General features: G+C 44.5%; 1 protein-coding gene across 10 annotated transcripts in view; it reads left to right on the top strand.

The window, feature by feature from the left end:
* Nucleotides 1–19679, top strand: part of Bcas1 (brain enriched myelin associated protein 1) — an 85288-nt gene that overhangs the window by 28857 nt on the left and 36752 nt on the right. For 5 of the 10 annotated variants that reach the window (XM_076930309.1, XM_076930305.1, XM_076930304.1 and 2 more), the window contains exons 5-8: nucleotides 9466–9621; nucleotides 10173–10217; nucleotides 13106–13237; nucleotides 17459–17662. In XM_076930309.1, coding sequence (XP_076786424.1) covers nucleotides 9466–9621; nucleotides 10173–10217; nucleotides 13106–13237; nucleotides 17459–17662 — 537 coding nt within the window. The remainder of the gene's footprint in view (nucleotides 1–9465; nucleotides 9622–10172; nucleotides 10218–13105; nucleotides 13238–17458; nucleotides 17663–19679) is intronic. The other 5 variants (XM_076930306.1, XM_076930313.1, XM_076930312.1 and 2 more) reach the window with 1 other exon arrangement.

Raw genomic sequence — 19679 nt, 5'->3', positions numbered from 1 at the left:
ATCAGGGCTCTGAGGGGCTCTTTGTCACTCCTCCAGCCCCATCCCATGAAATTTCATTCCCTGATGTGGACACAGAGAATATTTCCATCCCCACAGGTCTACATCCATCCCCACGTCCTCCCCTAACTTCCCAAGACAATGTCTCAATGTGCAGCTCAGGCTACTCTGGAATTACTGTGTGCCTCTGGCTGCTCTCAAATTCACAAACCTCCTGCTCCAGCCTCCTATGAGCTGGAGCTGCTGCCCTGTGTGTGCCTCAGGTCCCCTCCATTCTTCCTAGCAACCACTGATCAATTGTCCTCCATTCCTGTTGCTTTCCCATTTCAAGGCTGTCGTAGAAGCAGGGTCATATGCCATGACTTCGATAGACGTTGTCCCTTCATAGGCTTCCTACAGATTCATCCCTGTGTCGACAGAACGACAGATCTGCCTCTTCCTTCTTGTTCCACAGCTGACTAATACGCGATGCTGTGAGCATACTGTTCGTTTAACCATTTTAAAAATTGTTTACTCATTTTATGTGTTATTAATAAAGACCCTGTGGACATCAGTTATGGGGTTTTTGTGAATATAGGACTTCTTTCTCCAGAAGAAATGTCTAGGAGTGTAGCCAGCACCACCCTCAACCTTGATCCAAGAAGTTTCTTTCTGCATCAGAGACAGCAATGCACAGACTCACAACTGCTCAAAGTGTAGAGAATGACTATTGAGGAATCAGCCCTAAATGGGACTTCTACATCACCCCCACCCTAAGCCTCAGGGAACTCTGAGGAAGACGGAGAGTGTGAGAGCTAGAGGGTCGGGAGGGGTGCCGTGAAATCCTTTGTTTTAGACATGATATGACCTCACCCTCGAAAACTCAAGAAGCCGTGGTTCCTGGAACCAGACTGTCAGGACAACAGCAAGATCAGTGAACATCCCAGCAGGCAGCTGGACTCAGTGGATACAACATAAAAGCAAGAACAAGGACGATGGTGGAAGGGGTCTGTATTGGTGGGGGGCACCTTGGGATAGATACCTCAAGATATATTGTATAGATGTATGAAATTGTTCAAGAATAAATAAAGATATTATTTTTAAATTTGCATTTATTTGTGTATATGTGTGTGTTCAAACACATGAATGTGGTGGTCAGATACACGTATATGTAGATGATAGATAGATGGATAGATAGATGATAGATAAGATGACAGGTAGATAAATCAATAGATAAATAGGTGACAGATAAGATTATAGATAGATAGATAGATAGATGATAGATAGGTAATACATAGATAGAGTGATAGGTAGATAGATAGATAAGATGACAGATGATCGATATGATAATAGATAAATAGATAGATGATAGAGTGATAGACAGTGTGATAGATAGATAGATAGATAGATAGATAGATAGATAGATAGATAGATAGATAGATAGATAGATCAATCTAGGGGCTGGTTCACTTCTTCTACCATATGGGTCCTGAGAATCAAACTCAGGTTGACAGGCTTACTGACAAGTGACTTTACCCACTGGTCCACCTGGCTGTTCCAATAAAAGGTATTTTTAAAAAGCAGAAAGAGGAGGCAGCAAGGGAGGGTGGGAGACAGAAGGGAAGAAGGAAAGAAAGGCTAGTGGAGGGGCAGGTTGCCAGCCACACTTGTTGATGCCGGAGGTACTAAAGTTGAATGCTCTCTTGTCATCACAGAGAAATTGGTAAGAGATGCCTCCCATCATGACGGCTTCGTTTTGCGTTTCTATCAACCACGCATGAGCACCCAGATTCTCTGTATCCTTGTCAGCAGCTGAGATCATAGCAGCTTTTGCCTTAGCCGTTTTGGTGGGGACATTGTACTAACTCACTGTGGTTGTTTTGTTTTTAATTTATACCACATATATTTATTTGTGTGTGCACATGTATGTGGCATGGAGCACGCGTGGAGGACATCTATGGGAGTGATTTCTCTCCTTCCATGTGGGGCACAGGGATTGAACTTAAGTCATTGGGCTTAGCAGCAAGTGCTTTTGATTTATATTTTTATTCTACGTGTATAAATGTTTTGCCATAGAGGCCGGAAGGGGACACCAGATACCCTGGAACTGGAGTTAAGGATGGTTGTGAGCCATCGTACTTTGGAAACCAAATCCAGGTCCTCTGGAAGAGCAACCAGTGCTCTGAACCATGTTAAGAATTTCTTGCATATTCTAGATATTTCACAGGACAGAACTGTGATAGAGTTTGTGGTAGTTTGAATAAGAATGCTTTCTATAGGTGCATGAGTTTGAAATCTTAGTCACTGGGGAGTAGAATTGTTTGAAAGGATTATAAGGATTAGGAGGTGTGGCCTTGCTGAAGTAGGTGTGGCCTTAATGGAGTAGGTGTGGACTTGCTGTAGTGGGTGTGGCCTTGCTGTAGTGGGTGTGGCCTTGCTGGAATAGGTGTGACCTTGTTGGAGGAAGCGTATCACTAGTGATGGGCTTTGAGGTCTCAAAAGCCCACACCAGGCCCAGTCAGTCTTTCTCTTTCTACTGCTGGTGGTTCAGGATGTAGAACTCTCAGCTGCTCCCCAGTATCATGTCTGCCTGCATGCTGCCATGCTCCCCACCACAATGATAATAGATGAACCTCTGAAACTGTAAGACAGCCCAAATTAGATGCTTTCTTTATAAGAGTTGCCTTGGTCATTGTGTCTCTTCAGAGCAATAGAACAGTGACTAAGACAGTGCTGTTAACAAAAGTTAGAATCACTTGGGAGATGATCCTCTAGGCATGTCTGATAGGAATTACCTGGGTTATGTTAGTTGAGGTGGAACAACCTGCCCACTGAGGGTGACACCACTCCCTAGGCAGGTGAGCCAGATGAATTTCAGTATGTAAGTACTCTGCCCACTGTGGGTGACAGCATTTCCTAGTCAGGTGAGTTCTGGTGGGTGTATATGCATTCATTATCTTCTTCTTCTGCCTTCATATTTAATGGGATCAGCTGCTCCAAACTCCTGGTGCCTTGGCTCCCCTGCCATAATAAGACTATGACCTGGAAGTGTCAGCTAAAAGAAACCTTGTCTCCTTTAATTTGCTTTTGTCAGACTATTTTCTCACAGCTACAAGAAAAGAAACTAAGATGAGATCTCTTACTTTTGGTGAAACCCAATGAGTAGATTGTGATTTTACAAACTAGCCAGGACACTCTTTAATAAAAAGAATGATGCTGGTCTGTCTTGGACCAAATCATTCACTTGCTCATTCATCCGTTCTTTTTTAGCATTTGAAGGTATAAGTTATGGGCACTGTGTGTGAGTCTCTGTGTGCATGTGTGTGAGTGCATGTGTGAATATGTGTGTGTGTCATTTATGCATGTGTGCGTGTGTCTCTGTGGGCATGTATGTGAGTGTGTGTGTGTGTGTGTGCGCACGCGCACGCGCGTGCATGTGCGTAAGGGATGGTGATAAAGGGAGATGATGTCTGGGCCAGGTAAGTATGGAGTGAGACTCATCCTATCCTGCTGCTGCAAACTAAGTTTCTGGCTGGCTGTCCCTTCTCATGACCACTGCCCCTGCCTGTTCTGGGCATGTTACAGGTGTCACATGCTCTACCAACATGCCAGGAGGATGCACAGGGCAGCCTGCAGGATCAGAACTGCAGGAAGCCTGCTGTAACCTTCCACTGTCTGGCAGGAATATCAGTTTATAAAGTTTGCTTAACTTTTGACCTGTAAATTTCACTCTGGTAATTTGCCAAATGAAATGGAGCAGCAGGGGGCTTAAAAATGAAAGTGTGGGCTAAGGAGATGGCTCAGAGGGTAACAGTGCTTTCCACAGGAGTTCGAGTCCCAGATTCATGTAAAAGCTGAATGTTACAGCGTGTGTCTATAATCTCACACTCCTATGAGTGTTGCCGTCTGCAGCAACAGCTGAACAGATTCACCTGAAAGAGAAGCTGAGAATAGGGGAACGGCGGGAAGAGATGAGGCCAGGACAAAGTTCTCTGATCAAAGCCTATAAGGTGTCAAGTCATGTGTACATATTTCAATTTTTTAAAATCAAAAATGAGTAACATGTATTTGCCAAAATTGATAGTTTTTGCAATTTAACTGGCACACTTTTTAGAAATGCCAAATTATCGTCTCAAGCTATTACTATTTTGATGTTGTAAGAATAAGATAGTGTGGGCAATTATTTGCGAGGCCTATATTCTGCCTAGTATATAAATCTGCTCTGGCATTGTCCTGGGGTTCAGGCAATCCAGTGAGCTTTTAAATGTTTTATAAAGTTAAGAAAAAGTACATGTTTCATAAATTAAGATGTATTTTTATAAATAAAATTTGTGAATTAGCTATATCTAAAAAAGAAACAATTTTAAGCAATTATAAATTATGAACCATATACCAACTATAAGTATATAAATTGAAAGCTTGATTTTCTAGCATTTTAAACAGTGGCTACAACACATAATTTAATTATTTTTGCTCAAGTAGAGAAAACTCAAGAAAATAAACATGTGATCTAATTACATATACTGCTTTCTCAATAGATGAGGCATCTGTAAATACAGTAAATACAGCAAACGTCTTTTCTATGAGCTGCCCTCTGTTTCAGTGTTTTTCCATAGAGACCCAAGACTTTGAACAGGCAAGTAACTCAGGCCTATTGTTGATTTTAGGCCCCCAGTGTACAGGCAGGGCTGTCCCTGACATCTCATCTCTTCTCCAGGTATAGAAGGACCGTGGCGATTCTAATCTTGCCAAGGTGGGGATAGAGGCCTGACCTCCAGTAACTAAAGGGGACCTTGTAATGGCTCCAGTCCTCCTGTCGTTGTCCAGTGAGGCGTAAGGGCCATACCCGTCCCGATGTCTTTTTCCTGGAGAAGGGATACTTTTGACATCAACCCCTATGCAGTCAGGCTTGTCCCTCAGGGAACCCAGAAACATATTTTTAACTTTTATTTATATTCCCTTGCAGTGCTTTGCCTCGCAGCCTACGCAAGAATTCAGATCGCCAGACAGAGGGGGTTCTGGGTGGCCCCTCTCTGCTTGGTCTAGGGGCTGAAGTTCCCTCTTTTAGGTTGGGTGGAGATGAGACTTGGGAACACCCTGGATAGAGTAACAGCCTAGTCTCGTGGTTCCATAGCTAACATATGATAATGTATCTGGCTAGATTTTGTTATCAGATTCTTCATCATCAGAATCATAATTATTAGGCCCAAGATCTGTGTCTACTTGACGGACCAATCTTTCAGGCAGCCATCAGGCTCCGATTTCTTTTTCTGAAAAATGTAGACTGACCCACGACCCCAAATTAAAACAGGATTGGGACCACACCAAGTACTGTTAAGGAGTCTCTCCACAAGACCCTGGCAAATGAGTTAGAAGTAACTGGATGCCAGTGGCAATCCACTGCAGACTGACCTTTAACATCAGTTTGTAGAAAATTTAAAACAAGAAAAAAGCAAGGTGTGCTTTTGGTGACCTTGGGGTATAATTCCCCCTTTCTAGTTTAAAAAAGTCAACCTTTTAGAGTTTTTGTAAAATCAGGGAAGAAGCACCAATAGCTGCTTTTTCCACACTCAGAGAGTTATGAAGATATTATTTTAAAGTTTCATAATCTCTTTCACAATTTCTTGTCCTTGAGGATAATAAGGAAATATCAGTAATATTAAATTGTCAACAAAGCATCTCAAATGTTTGACTGTAGTCAAATAACTGTAATAGCCAGTTCCATTATCTATCTTAGTCTGATATGGAACACCAAGCGCAGGAAAATAATATAGGCAATAACTAACTATATTTTTAGTTGCTTTTCTTGTTAAAGTAGTTGCAAGTAAAAAGTCTAAAAGGTGAGCACAAGAGAATTTTCAGGCATCCCCTGCTGGCTAGCCTGGGGTAGGCAGGCACAGAATCAAGAGTGACTCTGCCTCAGAAACTAGGTGAACTGTGAGGACCAGCTCCTGAAGGTTGACCTTCGACCTTTACCTGCACACTTACACCCATACCCACACCCACACACACTCACAAAGAAAACCGTGAGATGCTTATAACATCCAAAATGTACATCCATGAACTCCATAATTAAGAATACCAGACAATAAGTGAATTCATCAGAAAAACAGAATAAATACCACAGGAGGCACACAGAGTGGTGTGTAATGGGGTGCCACCTCTGTCCTCTTGTTATGCAAGAAAAGCACATTCAGACAGACATCCTTGTCTTGTTTATATAAGGTTTTTCCAAAAATGATTTATTTATATGCACATATCCGATGCTATGCAGGTGTGTATATACTACACTCATGCAAGTACCCACAGAAGAGGGAGTTGGGTTCCCGGAACTCGGTTACAGGTGATTGTGAGACACCTGATGTGTGTGCTGAGAACTGAACCAGGGTCCTCTGCGAGGAAGCATTCTTGGTGCTGATCCCTCTGTCCAGCCCTTATATGGAGTTTTTATTCCTTCTATTCAGAACAGTACAGAATTGTTACAAGCCTTTGGTGGCCTCACTGCCCTTTCTTAAGAAGCAGCACAGGGGAAAATAAACGCAGCCTCTGTCCTTGTGGAGATGCCAGTCTCTTGTGTTGGTGGTGGGTGGGGGGAGGATGGAGGCTGAGATGGATTAAGTTAGTGAAGATGCTGGAGCATTGAAGGTAGAGCAGAGATGTGGGAATAGAGCATTGCTGGAGTTTGAGGGCTGGGCCCTTGGAAGAGGTAACACTTAAGACTAGAAGGGTGGGGCTGAAGAGATGGCTAAGCCCCTAACAGTTTATACTCTCTTGGAGCAGACCCCATTTGGGCTCCTAGCAGTCAACATCGGGAAGTTCCCAACTGCCTGGAACTCCACCTCCAGGTGATCTGACACTCTCTTCTGCCCTCCATAGGCAACTGCACTCACATGTACATATTCATACATACATACATAAATACATACATACACACACATATGGACATACATACAATGCATACTTACAAACATGCATCCACACACTTGCACACACATACACACATGTACATGGATACATGTGCATGCTCACAAACATACATGCACACACACATAAACACATGTACATGCACAAACATACAGACGTATACATACATGCACACATGTGCACACATGTGCACACACACACACCTAATTTTTTATTCACTTTATATCCTCCTTGCTGCCCCCTATCCAGGCCATCCCCCCCCATAATCCCTCCCCATCCCCCTCCCCTTCTCCTCTGTGTGGAGCCCCCCCCCCCCATCCATCTACTCTGGCACATCAAGTCTCTGTGGGGCTAGGCACATCCTCTCCCACTGAGACCAAACAAGGCAACCCAGTTAGGGAAATGTATTCCACAGATAGGCAACAGCTTTAGGAACAGCTCACACTCCAGTTGTTGGGGACCCACATGAAGACAGAGCTACACATCTACTACATGTATGTGCGGGGGTTGGGCGACCTAGGTCCAGCCCTTGTATGCTCTTTGGCTGGTGGTTCAGTCTCTGAGAGCCCCAATGGTCCAGGTTAGTTGACTCTGTTCGTCTTCCTGTGGAGTTCCTTTCTTTTTCAGGGCCCTCAATCCTTCCCCCAACTCTTTCCTAAGAGTCCCTAAGCTCCATCCACTGTTGGGCTGTGGGTCTCTGCATCTGTCTGAGTCAGCTGTTGTCTGCAGGCTCTCGGAGGACAACCATGCTAGACACCTGTCTACAAGCATAACAGGGTATCATTAATAGTGTCAGTATTAATGTTGCCCATGGGATGGTTCTCTAGTTGGGCTGGTTATTGCTTGGCTAGTCCTTCAGTCTCGGCTCCATCCCTGTCCCTGAATTTCTTATAGACAGGATACATTTTGGGTCCAAGGTTTTCACACATCTAATTTTTTAAACATTCTAAAAGAAGATGTGGAGAATGAATGAGAATTGCCTCCAGGTGCTCAGAGGGGCAGAAGATTTCAGAGCCATGGAGTTGGAAATAATTTGTAGTGTGACATGTTTGAGAAACTCTAAGAAAGCAGGACAGAGAGGGAGAGGGGGAGGGGGAGAGGGGGAGGGGGAGGGGGAGGGGGAGGGGGAGAGGGAGAGGGGGAGGGGGAGAGGGAGAGGGGGAGAGGGAGAGGGGGAGAGGGGGAGAGGGAGAGGGAAAGAGGGAGAGAGAGAGGGAGAGGGAGAGGAGGAGAGGAGGAGAGGGAGAGGGAAAGAGGGAGAGAGAGAGGGAGAGGGAGAGGGGGAGGGGGAGGGGGAGGGGAGAGAAGGGAGAGAGAATGGGGGGAGAGGAGGGAGAGGGAGAGGGAAAGAGGGAGAGGGAGAGGGAAAGAGGGAGAGGGAAAGAGGGAGAGGGAAAGAGGGAGAGGGAAAGAGGGAGAGGGAGAGGGAAAGAGGGAGAGGGAGAGGGGGAGAGAGGGAGAGGGAGAGGAGGGAGAGAGAGGGGGGAGAGGAGGGAGGGGAGAGGAGGGAGAGAGAGGGGGGAGAGAGAGAGGAGGGAGAGGAGGGAGAGGGAAAGAGGGAGAGGGAAAGAGGGAGAGGGAAAGAGGGAAAGAGGGAGAGGGAGAGGGAGAGGAAAAGAGGGAGAGGGAGAGGGAAAGAGGGAGAGGGAAAGAGGGAGAGGGAGAGGAAGAGGGAGAGGGAGAGGGGGAGAGGGGGGAGAGGGAGAGGGAAAGAGGGAAAGGGAAAGAGGGAGAGGGACTCGGAGAAAGGCCCAGCAGGCCTGACAGTAGGGAGGCCATGTCTGAGTTGGGGCTGATTCCAAAGCCATGAGAGTCATGGGAGGAAGCTGGGGGCTGGTGAGACATGAAGCATAAATCTGTGGGGTGAGGGAGGCTGCGGGGGAACTAGTAAACCAGGCAAGAGTCGTGGCCATCATGGCACACAGTGATGACAGGGTCTTGACTCCAGGTCATCAAGAACATGGAATGAGGAAGGAACTCAGTTCCTAACCACTCCCCAAGAACCAACCAACCAACTTCACACCCCAAAGTCAGCAGTTACTACAAATGACTTGTTATTGTTGCTGTTGCTGTTGCTGTTGCTGTTGCTGTTGCTGTTGCTGTTGCTGTTGCTGTTGCTGTTGCTGTTGCTGCTGCTGTTGCTGTTGGCATAATTTGACTGTGCAGGGATTGTGGGAAAATCCCACAGAACCATCTCTGGCCCAACATACAGATCCTCAGACATGGAGACTGTAAAGATGGAAAGCCTTGGCTTCTCCGACACCCTCCTTGCAGACTTGAGAGAAAGAGGGTTTTGTTTCAGATGTGATATATGCACTGCTCAGTTTGTTACCCTCTGGCCCCAAACAATGTCCCGCCTACCAACTGTGATGAATGTGTTAGAGAGAGGGGGAAGGGAGGAGAGAGAAGGGCTCTCATAAGTTCCCGATTGTCCTGACTGGCCGTGGGCAGAAGAGCTATGGCTGGAATTAGGGGATCAGGAAGAGAGGGGTGTAAACTAAAAGGAAGACTCTTGAGACTCCACACGCAAGGAGCTGCAACTGCGAATGTCTGTTTTGCTCCCAGGACATAATCAACAGCAAGGAGAGAGAAAGAGAAGTTGACACTCTGAGTTATTCTATCCCTGGAGATCAAGAGGTGCTGGGGACCACGAAGGAGGACCCCCAGGTGGTAAACACCACAGAGAACAGTAGCCCCATCATGAGCTTCTTCAAGACACTAGTAAGTAGTGGTCACTGTTTTTCTTCCTTAATTTCGTTGCCCTCATGTGTAATCCCAAGAATCAATCACAGTTGAAGATTGTGGTACCCAGATTATCGCCGGGGTCAGGAGACGAAGTTCCTTCTACGGGAGCTGCGTTCATCTGGCTGTCAGTGACAAAAGTTTAGAGTGGGAAGCGATGACAAGAGGATGGGGTGGGGGTCCTAACTGTGGGATACAAGCTGTGCTGTGATGATCTATCAGTAACCGGTCCCCAATCTGTTTGCATCGTATGCAAATATCACTCTGACTTCAAAAGGTAAAATGGGGGGAAAGCCGGCAGGATATGACACAGGTGGCCCTCTGGGAGGTGACTTTGAATGTGGTTCAAGTCTTGGTGGATACATAAGATCTAATGCATTATTAGAATAAAATATTGATTTGAGATGCTTTAGTTCCCACCTTTCGGTGTGGTAAATGGGACCACCCTGAAGAGTCTGTCCGTATAAAATAAAAGTCACCCTCAAGAGACATCTTTTTTTTTTAACATTTACATTTTTTAAACTTTTCAGGTTTCGTCTAACAAAACTGAAACAAAGAAGGACCCAGAAGACACGGTAGGCATCCCTGAAGTGTGTATGTGTCAGGGTTTAAGCAGGGACTCGGTTTCCATTTGTGTGTGTGTGTGTGTGTGTGTGTATTAGATAATATATATATCATGCATAGTGTGTGTTAATATGTGCACATATATGAATCTACTTAGAAATTTAGTAGCGCTGATGGATTGTTCATAAAGTGTCTTAGTTTATGAGTGTGGTTTTGTTTGCTTAGATTCTGTAGTGCTGGGGGATTGGATCCAGGACCTCTTGCCTAGAAGGCAAGCCGTCTATCCACTTAGCTACCCTGCCCCGGTTAATGGTATTTTAGTAAAAATTTTAGCCGAATATAGTAGCACACGCCTTTAATCCCAGCACTGGAGAGGCAGAGGCAGAGGCTGGTGGATCTCTGTGAGTTTGAGGTGAGGCCAGCTTAGTCTACATAGTGAGTTCCAGAACAGCCAGAGCTACACAGTGAGACTCTGTCTTGAAGGGGAGGGGTAGGTGATAGCTGAGTTCTGGCTAAAGAATGTCACAATACTCAAATGTTAAATATACGATATACAAATTACTACTAACTGTACCATCATTGTCTCTTCCCATTGTGCTTAGAAAAGAAAATGAGGAAATATAGTTTTGTTTTGTTTGTTTGTTTGTTTGATTGATTGTTGAGACTTTCCCTGAAGTGGAAGGCAGAAGCTCTAGATCTGGGGCTGTTAATGTGTTTTCTATTTTCACATAATTTGAAAAGTGGATCTCTACTTGCAAAACAATGTTGAACTGAAATAGTTGCCCCCAGAAGCCTGCTGTGAAAGACCCCCGGTGGAGTCAGGACCCTGCTGAGCCTGCAGGTTTACAGGCTGCAGGTGTAGACCATTCCTCTCTAAGTAAACTTGGGCTGAAAAAAAGCTTACAGATGCTTTTCCTTCCTTGTGGTAGGGCTGGTGGCCTGTAATAGAACATGTGGCTTAAATTTCATGGAAACAGGGAGGCAGTTTAAGATAAGTGTCCAGTAGAAGCACTTTGGTGGGGTCAGGGATGCAGTAAATGTCTTAGCCAGCCCCCATCTGCTGAGTTAAGCTGTAGCAGGGCTGGAAGGAACACCCTTTATTTTACCCTGGAAAGCTTGCGTTTGAGCTCCGGGTCTTCAGTGTGGTGGCTGTGTGATCCTAACTTATCCGAACCCAAGTCTCCACCTCTGTAAAAACTGGACCCAGTTAAGATTCTGTCTACCAGACTCAGGATTGAGGGGAAAGCGCCACCATGTCTTGCAAACTGTAGGACTGTTCAAATGTAGTCAACCTTATTTCCAAAATCGCATAGTGGATTGATCGATTCTTCTAGAATTTTCTTCTCCTGTTGGGGGGAAAAAAAAAGACTTTCCTTAAAAGCACTCGTCTGCTATGAGGCAGCTAAGGTCAAACTCAATGAATGGTTGCGCCAAAATGCTTCTCTTCTGTTTCTGTGTTTTTCAGTCCTTGGAGCTCCACTCTCAGCACACTGGGCTGTCAGCTCCGGAGGACGTGGGTGGTTGGGTGGCTTTCCAAGTGACCTGATGCACTCTTTCTGTTTAGTTGGTCCATGCACCAAGACCCATCCACAGTGCAGATACAGTCCCCACAGAGCATACCTTGGTCATTAAGTCTCATTGTCCCACCCAGAGGGCTGAGAAGTCCCTATTGGGAGCCTGGCTTTTGAATGAGGGTCATGAGTAAGTTTGTTTGGGACACCCAGGAGCCAGCCTCTCCTGTTCTGTATTTGTCTTTGGGGCATCTTTTTCTTCTAAAGGTCCCAAAGTGCTGTTGAAAATTTCCCATCTCAGTCCCATTCCACCCTGAGTCATTTTTATATACAATTTTAATGTATTATACTATATAATTATTATGTATATATGTTATAAAATTATATATTTTATTATTTTTATATATTTATTATATGTGTAGGGGTGTTTGGGTTACATGTATATGAATGCAAATGCACTACATACATACAGTGCCCATGGAGGTCAAAAAGAGGTGACCTGATCCCCTGGAACAGGAGCCATAGGAAGCTGTGAGCTCCGTGTGGGTGCTGGGAACTGAACCTGGGTCCTCTGGAAGAGCAGCAGTGCTCTTAACTGCTGAGCCATCTCTCCAACCACCTGGGTGATTGTTAAAGTCCTACATGTTTCATGAAAAGCCTCACATCCTTTGTAACTTGAGTGGACAATTTGTAGAGATTGTAGCTGAGTTACTTTGATCCCTGTCCCCTCCCGTTTTGGGGCTCAAATTAATTGGCTCACACTAGAAACTTCCTTGGCCTGGGAAATCTGCCCATGTAGAAGTCACTCAAAATGTTTGTGGGTGATATTATTTCCATGAAGGTTCAAACACAGATTCAAAAAAATTGTTTTGGGGGATGAAAGTCATTTAGTGGTAACATTTAGCCAAGAAAACAAAATCAAGACACAAAATATCCCTTGTCAGCAGGTGGTTTATTTTGTTTCTTTTCCAGGTCTACATATTTAAAGCTGTTAGTCAAGATTGCAGTGTTATCTTTTTGGTTGTGGTTATGTTTCATTTGATATTTTAAGCCATGTGGTCATAACTTAAAACGTTACCAGCTTAAGTAAATGGGGATAAGGAGGTTGTTTCGGATTGGAGGAAGGGGTGCTGAGATGTGTTGATTTGGATCATTTATATAGGCGACCCTGTTAAAAACCAATGTGTTCCTGAGATTGACTCTGAATATACTGTTTAGCGGGTTATTTTTGAGAACTTTAAAAAGTTACGAATTCCCATGATGCTTTGTGGTTGGGAGATGTGAGTGACACACCAGTAACTAATTGTTGCAGTGTCTGAATATGCAGAAGAGACATGTGGGTTTGTTTAAAAGCGAATCTCTAAGCTGTGCCTGATGTTGTCCGGAAGGCAACCAAGGCAGACAGTGTCTGCGATGGACATGCTGGACAGAAGATGTCGGAGACGCAGGCTAAAAGCAAGAAGAAGCGCCTGGACAGCCCCAGGCTAGGACTCTCCTTTAGAAAGTTCTTTAGGCACAAGGTCTGTATGTCCTCATACCAGGAGGGAAAAGGACCCTGTTCTTCACTCTGATGCCTAGGATCCAGTACCTCCTCACCAGGAGATCCTAAGCCTTGGGTGGCTGTGATCAGTGTGAGAGAATTGAAGATGCTGAGGACTGAAATTGGGGTGTTTAAGTCACCATAGATATAAACAAAAGACTGGCTCCTTCCAAGTGTGGACCAGGGTTCTGAAATTCTTATCCAGTGTTTCCCAGATGTCAGTCGTTGGCATACGTTCATCAACTTTACTTAAACACACTATTAATCACTTGGCATTTTTATACTAAAATTGACTATTCGTATTTATATGTGCCTTTAAAAAATTAAGCCTCATATTCCACTATATGAGGAAACCCAGAATCATTTTTCCTAACAGGAAAATGACCATTAATGTGGTTAAATAAAAATGATATTCTAACTCATCTCTGCAGAGCTTTGAATCCAGTGTACTTCAGACTTTGCTTGGGAAGGCACTGGCTGGCAGAGAGTATTAGAATCATCCTGCCAGCAGACTTTTCTGCAGAATGGTGTTAGATGATTAGAAAGTCAGAAAGGGGAAAGTATGCTATTTGAGTTTTGCTTCGTATCTGGATCGTAAAGTTGTGGTATGCCATCCCTCTTTGGGGAATTCTCTTCTAACCTCAAGATAACAATATCTTCTTTCTGTCATCTGCCACACCTGCTCCCTCTGTTGACTGAGTTCATACTGGGCCCACATAGATGCCAAGCAGAGGAAAGCCATGAATGAAGGCAGAGCCAATGGTACCAATTGTCATGAGCTCAGCTTTGAAGACAAGCTCTTCCTACATAAAGGAAGACACAGTACAGGTCTAAAACCACTAATTCAAAGGAACTTGGAGTTGGGGCCAAATGCTTGAATTTTATTTTTAAAATATTAATCACTGTCCACCAAAGTTAGTGAACCTGTTTTTAAAAAGAGAGAAAGAAAGAAAGAAAGAAAGACAAGAAAAGAAAAAAAAAGAAAAGAAAAATTTTCCTAGCTCCATTTTGTAAAGTCCCAGGATTGTGTATGCAAATGAAACTTTCCACAGCACACCCACATAGCAAGATCTACATTTGCATATGCAAATAATATGAGGCCAGCTTCAACATCCACAAAGGCTTATTTTTTTCTGTGAAGGGGAAAAAGATAGATATTGCAGTAAGAAAGAAAGGAACACTGAAAAATGGTCTTGAGGTATAGAGAGAAGGCTCAGTGGTTCCAGGCACTCTTTCAGAGGATCCGAGTTCAGTTCCCAGGACTCACAGTTCACAGCTGTCTGAAGCTGCAGCTCCAGGGCATCTAACATTCTCTTCTTACCTTTGAGGGCACTGGACACAACTGTGCATGTGTGCTTGCACACACACACACACACACACACACACACACACACACATAAATTATTTTTTAAAACAATCATTAAAAAGTAGCACATAGCTTCCCACATAGCCATTGTTTTGTGTTCTTATTCTGATGTTTGTACCTTACTGAGCCCTCCTATGTCCCACATCCAGAAATAAAACCAAAGGGATCACTCATTAAGAAGAAGATAGTCCCCAGAGCCATTAGAGTCCCAAGGATAAGGTCATAAGGTAGAATATAGCATGCACTGTAAAATTCAGCTTCAGATACACAAGAAATGATTTTATGTTGTCATGAAATCCATTCTTTATATAGTAACTTACATTATTAATAAAAAATAAATAATTTTAGAATAAACTTAAGTATATTCCATGCAATACTTTGGGATATACTTATGCTAGAGAAGTTATTATATGCTGGTTTGAAACTCAAATTTAATGGGGATTCCTGTTTTTAAAATTACATATGTGTGTATGTGTGTCTGTCACATGTGAGTGCAGGTACCCGAATAGTCCAGTAGAGGGCGTCAATCCCCTGGAGCTGGAATTACAGGTGGTTCTGAGCTACCCCATGTGGATACTGGGGTCCAACCTTAGATCTTTGCAAGAGCAGGATGCTTTCCTAACCACTGAACTATTTCTTATATTGTCACTTTTAATTGCAGTATGATAACCTGCCTCTGGGTGAGGCTGGAATCTTCACTGTCTCCTACAGAATCCAGAGAAAGGACAGTAAATTATCTAATGGCGGCAGAATACAATGTGGGGTGGGGGAGTGAGAAGATGGGCTGGCAGAGAAGGCAAAGCAAGTAAAGCTTTGCTTGGCTCTGTCCCAGGAATCAAGGACTGGATAGAAACCGGCCATGACAGGATCTGGTCCTCTCTCCCTCTTTCTCCACCCCTCTCAGTTTAGAGTTAGGCAGATCACAGGCCCCAGTGCCCTTAACTGAAACTGTAAACATTAGAAAGATGGCTTTCAAGACTCTGATCATATATAATATCATGGTGCATAATTGTATGTAATCGCAGCACTCTGGAGACTGAGGCAGGAGGATAGCTGCTTCTGGCCCAATCAGAGCTACATGGAAAGGCCTTCTATCAAAAGCAAAACAACAACCAAAAAAAAAAAAAAAAAATCTAGAACCAAAAATAGTCTGAAATTTCCTGAATTTGTCTGAATCCCATTTTGTTTGTCAGATATTTTTCTTTTAGTCAGAAACTGTCTGGGAGTTTAAGGAGATCCTGTCTCAAAGTCCAGAGTGCAAAAAATGTGACATGGAGATGCTTACTATAATGAAGTAAGCTCAAAAGAATCTGATGCTAAAACTTGAACGTCAGTATTCACTCATGTCTAGATATATTTAGGCTTTGTGAGTCCTTATCCAGTGATTGAGGGAAGCAGAGACTAGGAATTAACTAGTGATTAATTTACTGAGGAAGAAAAGGTGTATTAAACAGATATGTTGGTGCAGAGCTGTGTTCCCAGACCTGAGATGGTGTGGTAGAGGCAGCAGGGCCAGAAGTTCAAGGTCAGTCTTGTCTGTATAGGGAGTTGTGGCCAGCCTGGGCTACATGAAGCCCTTTGGGGATGGAGAGAGAGAAGAAACAATAGAGGGCAAAGAAAAGAGAAAAGGAAAAGAAAGCAACATGAGATACCTTCAACTGGGCTTCAGCACAGCTGAGGGGAGGGTGAGAAGGGAAGGGTGGGGATGACAGGGGAGGAAGAGGAGGAGGGAACAGAACCAAGTGTTACCTCTAAAGAGGCTGTGTGTGGGGTGTGAAGGGGGTATCTCAGAGCAGGAGTGCTGTCTGTGCGTCTCCACCAGCGTTCAGACTCCTTCCTGCCTTCTCCATGGCCTGGATCTCTAAAATGGGGAGCAGGAGAAAAACATTCAGAACTCCTATGGCCGACACCTTATCTCCACCCTTCCTTAGCTTCCAATTTGGCTTGATAAAGATATAGTGTTTATTAAAAGACACAAGCTGGCATGTGTGATTGTGTGCAGAGTCAGAATACATCCGTGGATGGCAGGATGGCAACCTGGTCAAAAACTTTCTGGAGACAAGGGCCGCCTTGGCAAGATCTCTCTCTCTCTCTCTCTCTCTCTCTCTCTCTCTCTCTCTCTCTCTCTCTCTCTCTCTCTCTGTGTGTGTGTGTATGTGTGTGTGTGTGTGTGTGTGTATCTGTCTCTGTGTGTGTGTGTCTCTCTCTCTTTCTCTCCCCCATCTCTCTCCTTCTCATTCTCTCCTTCCTTCTTCTTATCTTTCTTTTTACAATGATTGAGTGGTTAATTGGGGTATGTATATGAGTGTGTATCCACATGCATGTGTGTGTGTGCGTGCGCATGCGTGCATGTGTGCAGTGTATACAGGCACAGGCAAGCTACAGTAGACATGTGCAGCTCAGAGAACAACCTTCGGGATGACTCCTTCTCTCCTTCTGCTATGTGGGTTCTGGGTTTTGAACTCAGGTCATCGGGCTGTGGGCAAGTTTCTTTCTCCAATGAGCCAAGAGCTAGCCCAGAACCTCACTGTCTAATAACATACCTCCTCTCCCCAAAACCCACCCCCCTAAGTTACTTACGTAAGCACCATTACTAACAAGTCTCCCCATTCTTTTCCTTCTCAAAAGGAAAATAACTGGAAAATTTTTTTAAAAAGTTTTTAACACAAAGCTACATTCACAGTAGAAAATTAGCATAAAACAAAAAATTTGAAAGAAAAAAATTAACATCACACAAGACCCCAACCCACGATTATATTAACAGAAAACCTTTTACTTTCGAAAGCATGAAATTTTTCGTGTTCTGCTTTTCTTTTTAAAAACAAAACTTTACAGGACACTGAGAACTCACCCACTACTTCAGCCAATCTTAAGTCAGACAAAGCCAACTCCACACCCCAGGAGACCCAAGGGACCAAGAGTTCCAAAGGCTGCAGTCCGAGCCAGGTACCGCCTGGGACAACCAGTGATGCAAGAGAAGGCGGCAAGGAGAAGGCGGGGCCCACCTCGTTGCCGCTGGGAAAGCTGTTTTGGAAGAAGGTGAGTCTGTGCTGTGTTTGCAGGGTCCTTGAGGCTGAGGTGGCTCAGGAGTTATTTCTGGTGGGTCAATGGATGTTGACAGTTCTCAGAGGTTATCTTTCTCCTCCTCCATGGTTCAACTTGTCATTGAATCGAGGACTCCTAATGTACTCCTGGGTGGAATGAGTCGCAGGTCTTGCTGTGCGCAGGTGCTTTGTTGGGGAGAAACAGAGACAAACAAGTAACAGTTTCATTCTTTGAATGGCCTGAGTCAGTGGCAGAAGGCTGTAGTGTGTCGTGGCTATACTGACCCTCTGTGATGGCCAGTAACCTGGGCTTCCTCAGCACACACCCTGTCTGGCAAGAGGATGTTCTGTCTTCACCCCTCCCTGTCCAGATGCAACCTTCTGAGATGATTCTTGATCCCCCATTTTAGAAAATAAGGGTGTCCGCCATATCGACAGCAGGGGCGAGGTCTGTGGTCTACAAGAAAGGTGGAGGAGGTGCGCCGTACACAGAAACGTTGGCTGGGCTGAAGTTTTGCATTGGCGCAGAGCAAACCCCACTGTAACGCATGTTCAAAACCTGACCCGCTTCAAATTTCTCCAAGAGATGAATGAGAAGCCGGGGTGGATTTACACAGCTGGAAGCAGCAATCTCCGTGGCGTCTTCAAAACCTGTGCCACTTGGCACGCTGACCGGAACAGTGAAAAATGTAGACGCCACTTCCCCGGTCCACTTCACTCTCTCGTGGAGAATCCAGCTGGACACACCCCCAAGCCACTTTCTGGTTTATTTTTTGTTGTAGAAAGTTTTTCTTCTAGATATACGGATTCCAGTCATTCAGGAACACATTGTAACATGTCAGCTGAGAGTCTTAATCCTCTTTCTGCCTCTAGTTACTAATTTACAAATCTTTGCCAGAAGTATAACATAGAAGACAATGTCTAATCAATTTACACGGCACATACTGGTGGCACAGGAAATTACTCCAGTGACTTATATTTGAATATTCACATTGAATGATTGTATATTCATATATGAATGAGGCATATATATATATATTATGTACATATTATTTATCATCTATGTAGCTATATACCATATATACAAGTACATACGAGTTATCCACATATTCAGCCAGGTATGATGGTTCACGCCTTTAATTCCACCACGCAGGAGGCAGACGCAAGAGGTTCTCTGAGATTTTGAGATTAGCCTGATTTAATGAGTGACTTCCTGGACAGCAGGATTAAACAGAGACACCTAGTCTCAAAAACAAAACAAAATTGTACATATATTCAAAATAACTTGAGATCAGCATACATTTTTGCAGCCTAGAGAGATGACTCTAGGCTAAGAGCCAAGCACTGCTCTTGCAGAGGACCTGGATCCCACTCTGGTACCCGTGCCGGGAAGTTCATAGTTTCCTGGAACTCCAACTCCATAGGACCTGACACCTTTGGCTTCTGTGGACACACACGCGTGTTTGCGCGCGCGTGCGCGCACACATACACACACAAACTAAATCATTTTTGAAAGCAGATAATTGCTCAAGGTGAGGCTAGGTGTGTTGAGTTCAGAAAGGAATCCAGTGGAAAAGGAACGTGTTATGTAAACAGTGGTCCCAGTGTGCGGCAAATGTGGATTCTCCAAGAAGCACACACCAAACAGAAGTACATGAGTGATTTCTGGGGGAAGATTCCTGTGGATGGCAAAGGGGTGGGGAGACTGGAAACGAGTGTTGAGGCCACAGTGAAAGGTTGTTGGGGAAGGGGAAGAAGGAGAGAGAAGAAAGGAAGGAAGGAAGGAAGGAAGGAAGGAAGGAAGGAAGGAAAGAAGGGCAGACGGGAGGACAGGCAGACAGACTGGGCTTGAGGCTGGTGCTGACAGAAGTACGCAGGCAGGGAAGGTGACAGCTCAGACTATTCATGCTTCGAGTCCCACACTGGACAGGAATACGTGACCCAGGACGCTCTGTGCTGTATCAGCGACAGAGTCATCAGAATGCAGAAGCTGTGACAGGTGGAATCTGTCC

The sequence above is a fragment of the Arvicanthis niloticus genome, chromosome 2, assembly GCF_011762505.2.
Source record: "Arvicanthis niloticus isolate mArvNil1 chromosome 2, mArvNil1.pat.X, whole genome shotgun sequence".
Lineage (NCBI taxonomy): Eukaryota > Metazoa > Chordata > Mammalia > Rodentia > Muridae > Arvicanthis > Arvicanthis niloticus.
Note: the sequence above shows the minus strand (reverse complement) of the source record. Positions and strands in the feature narration are given on the sequence as shown.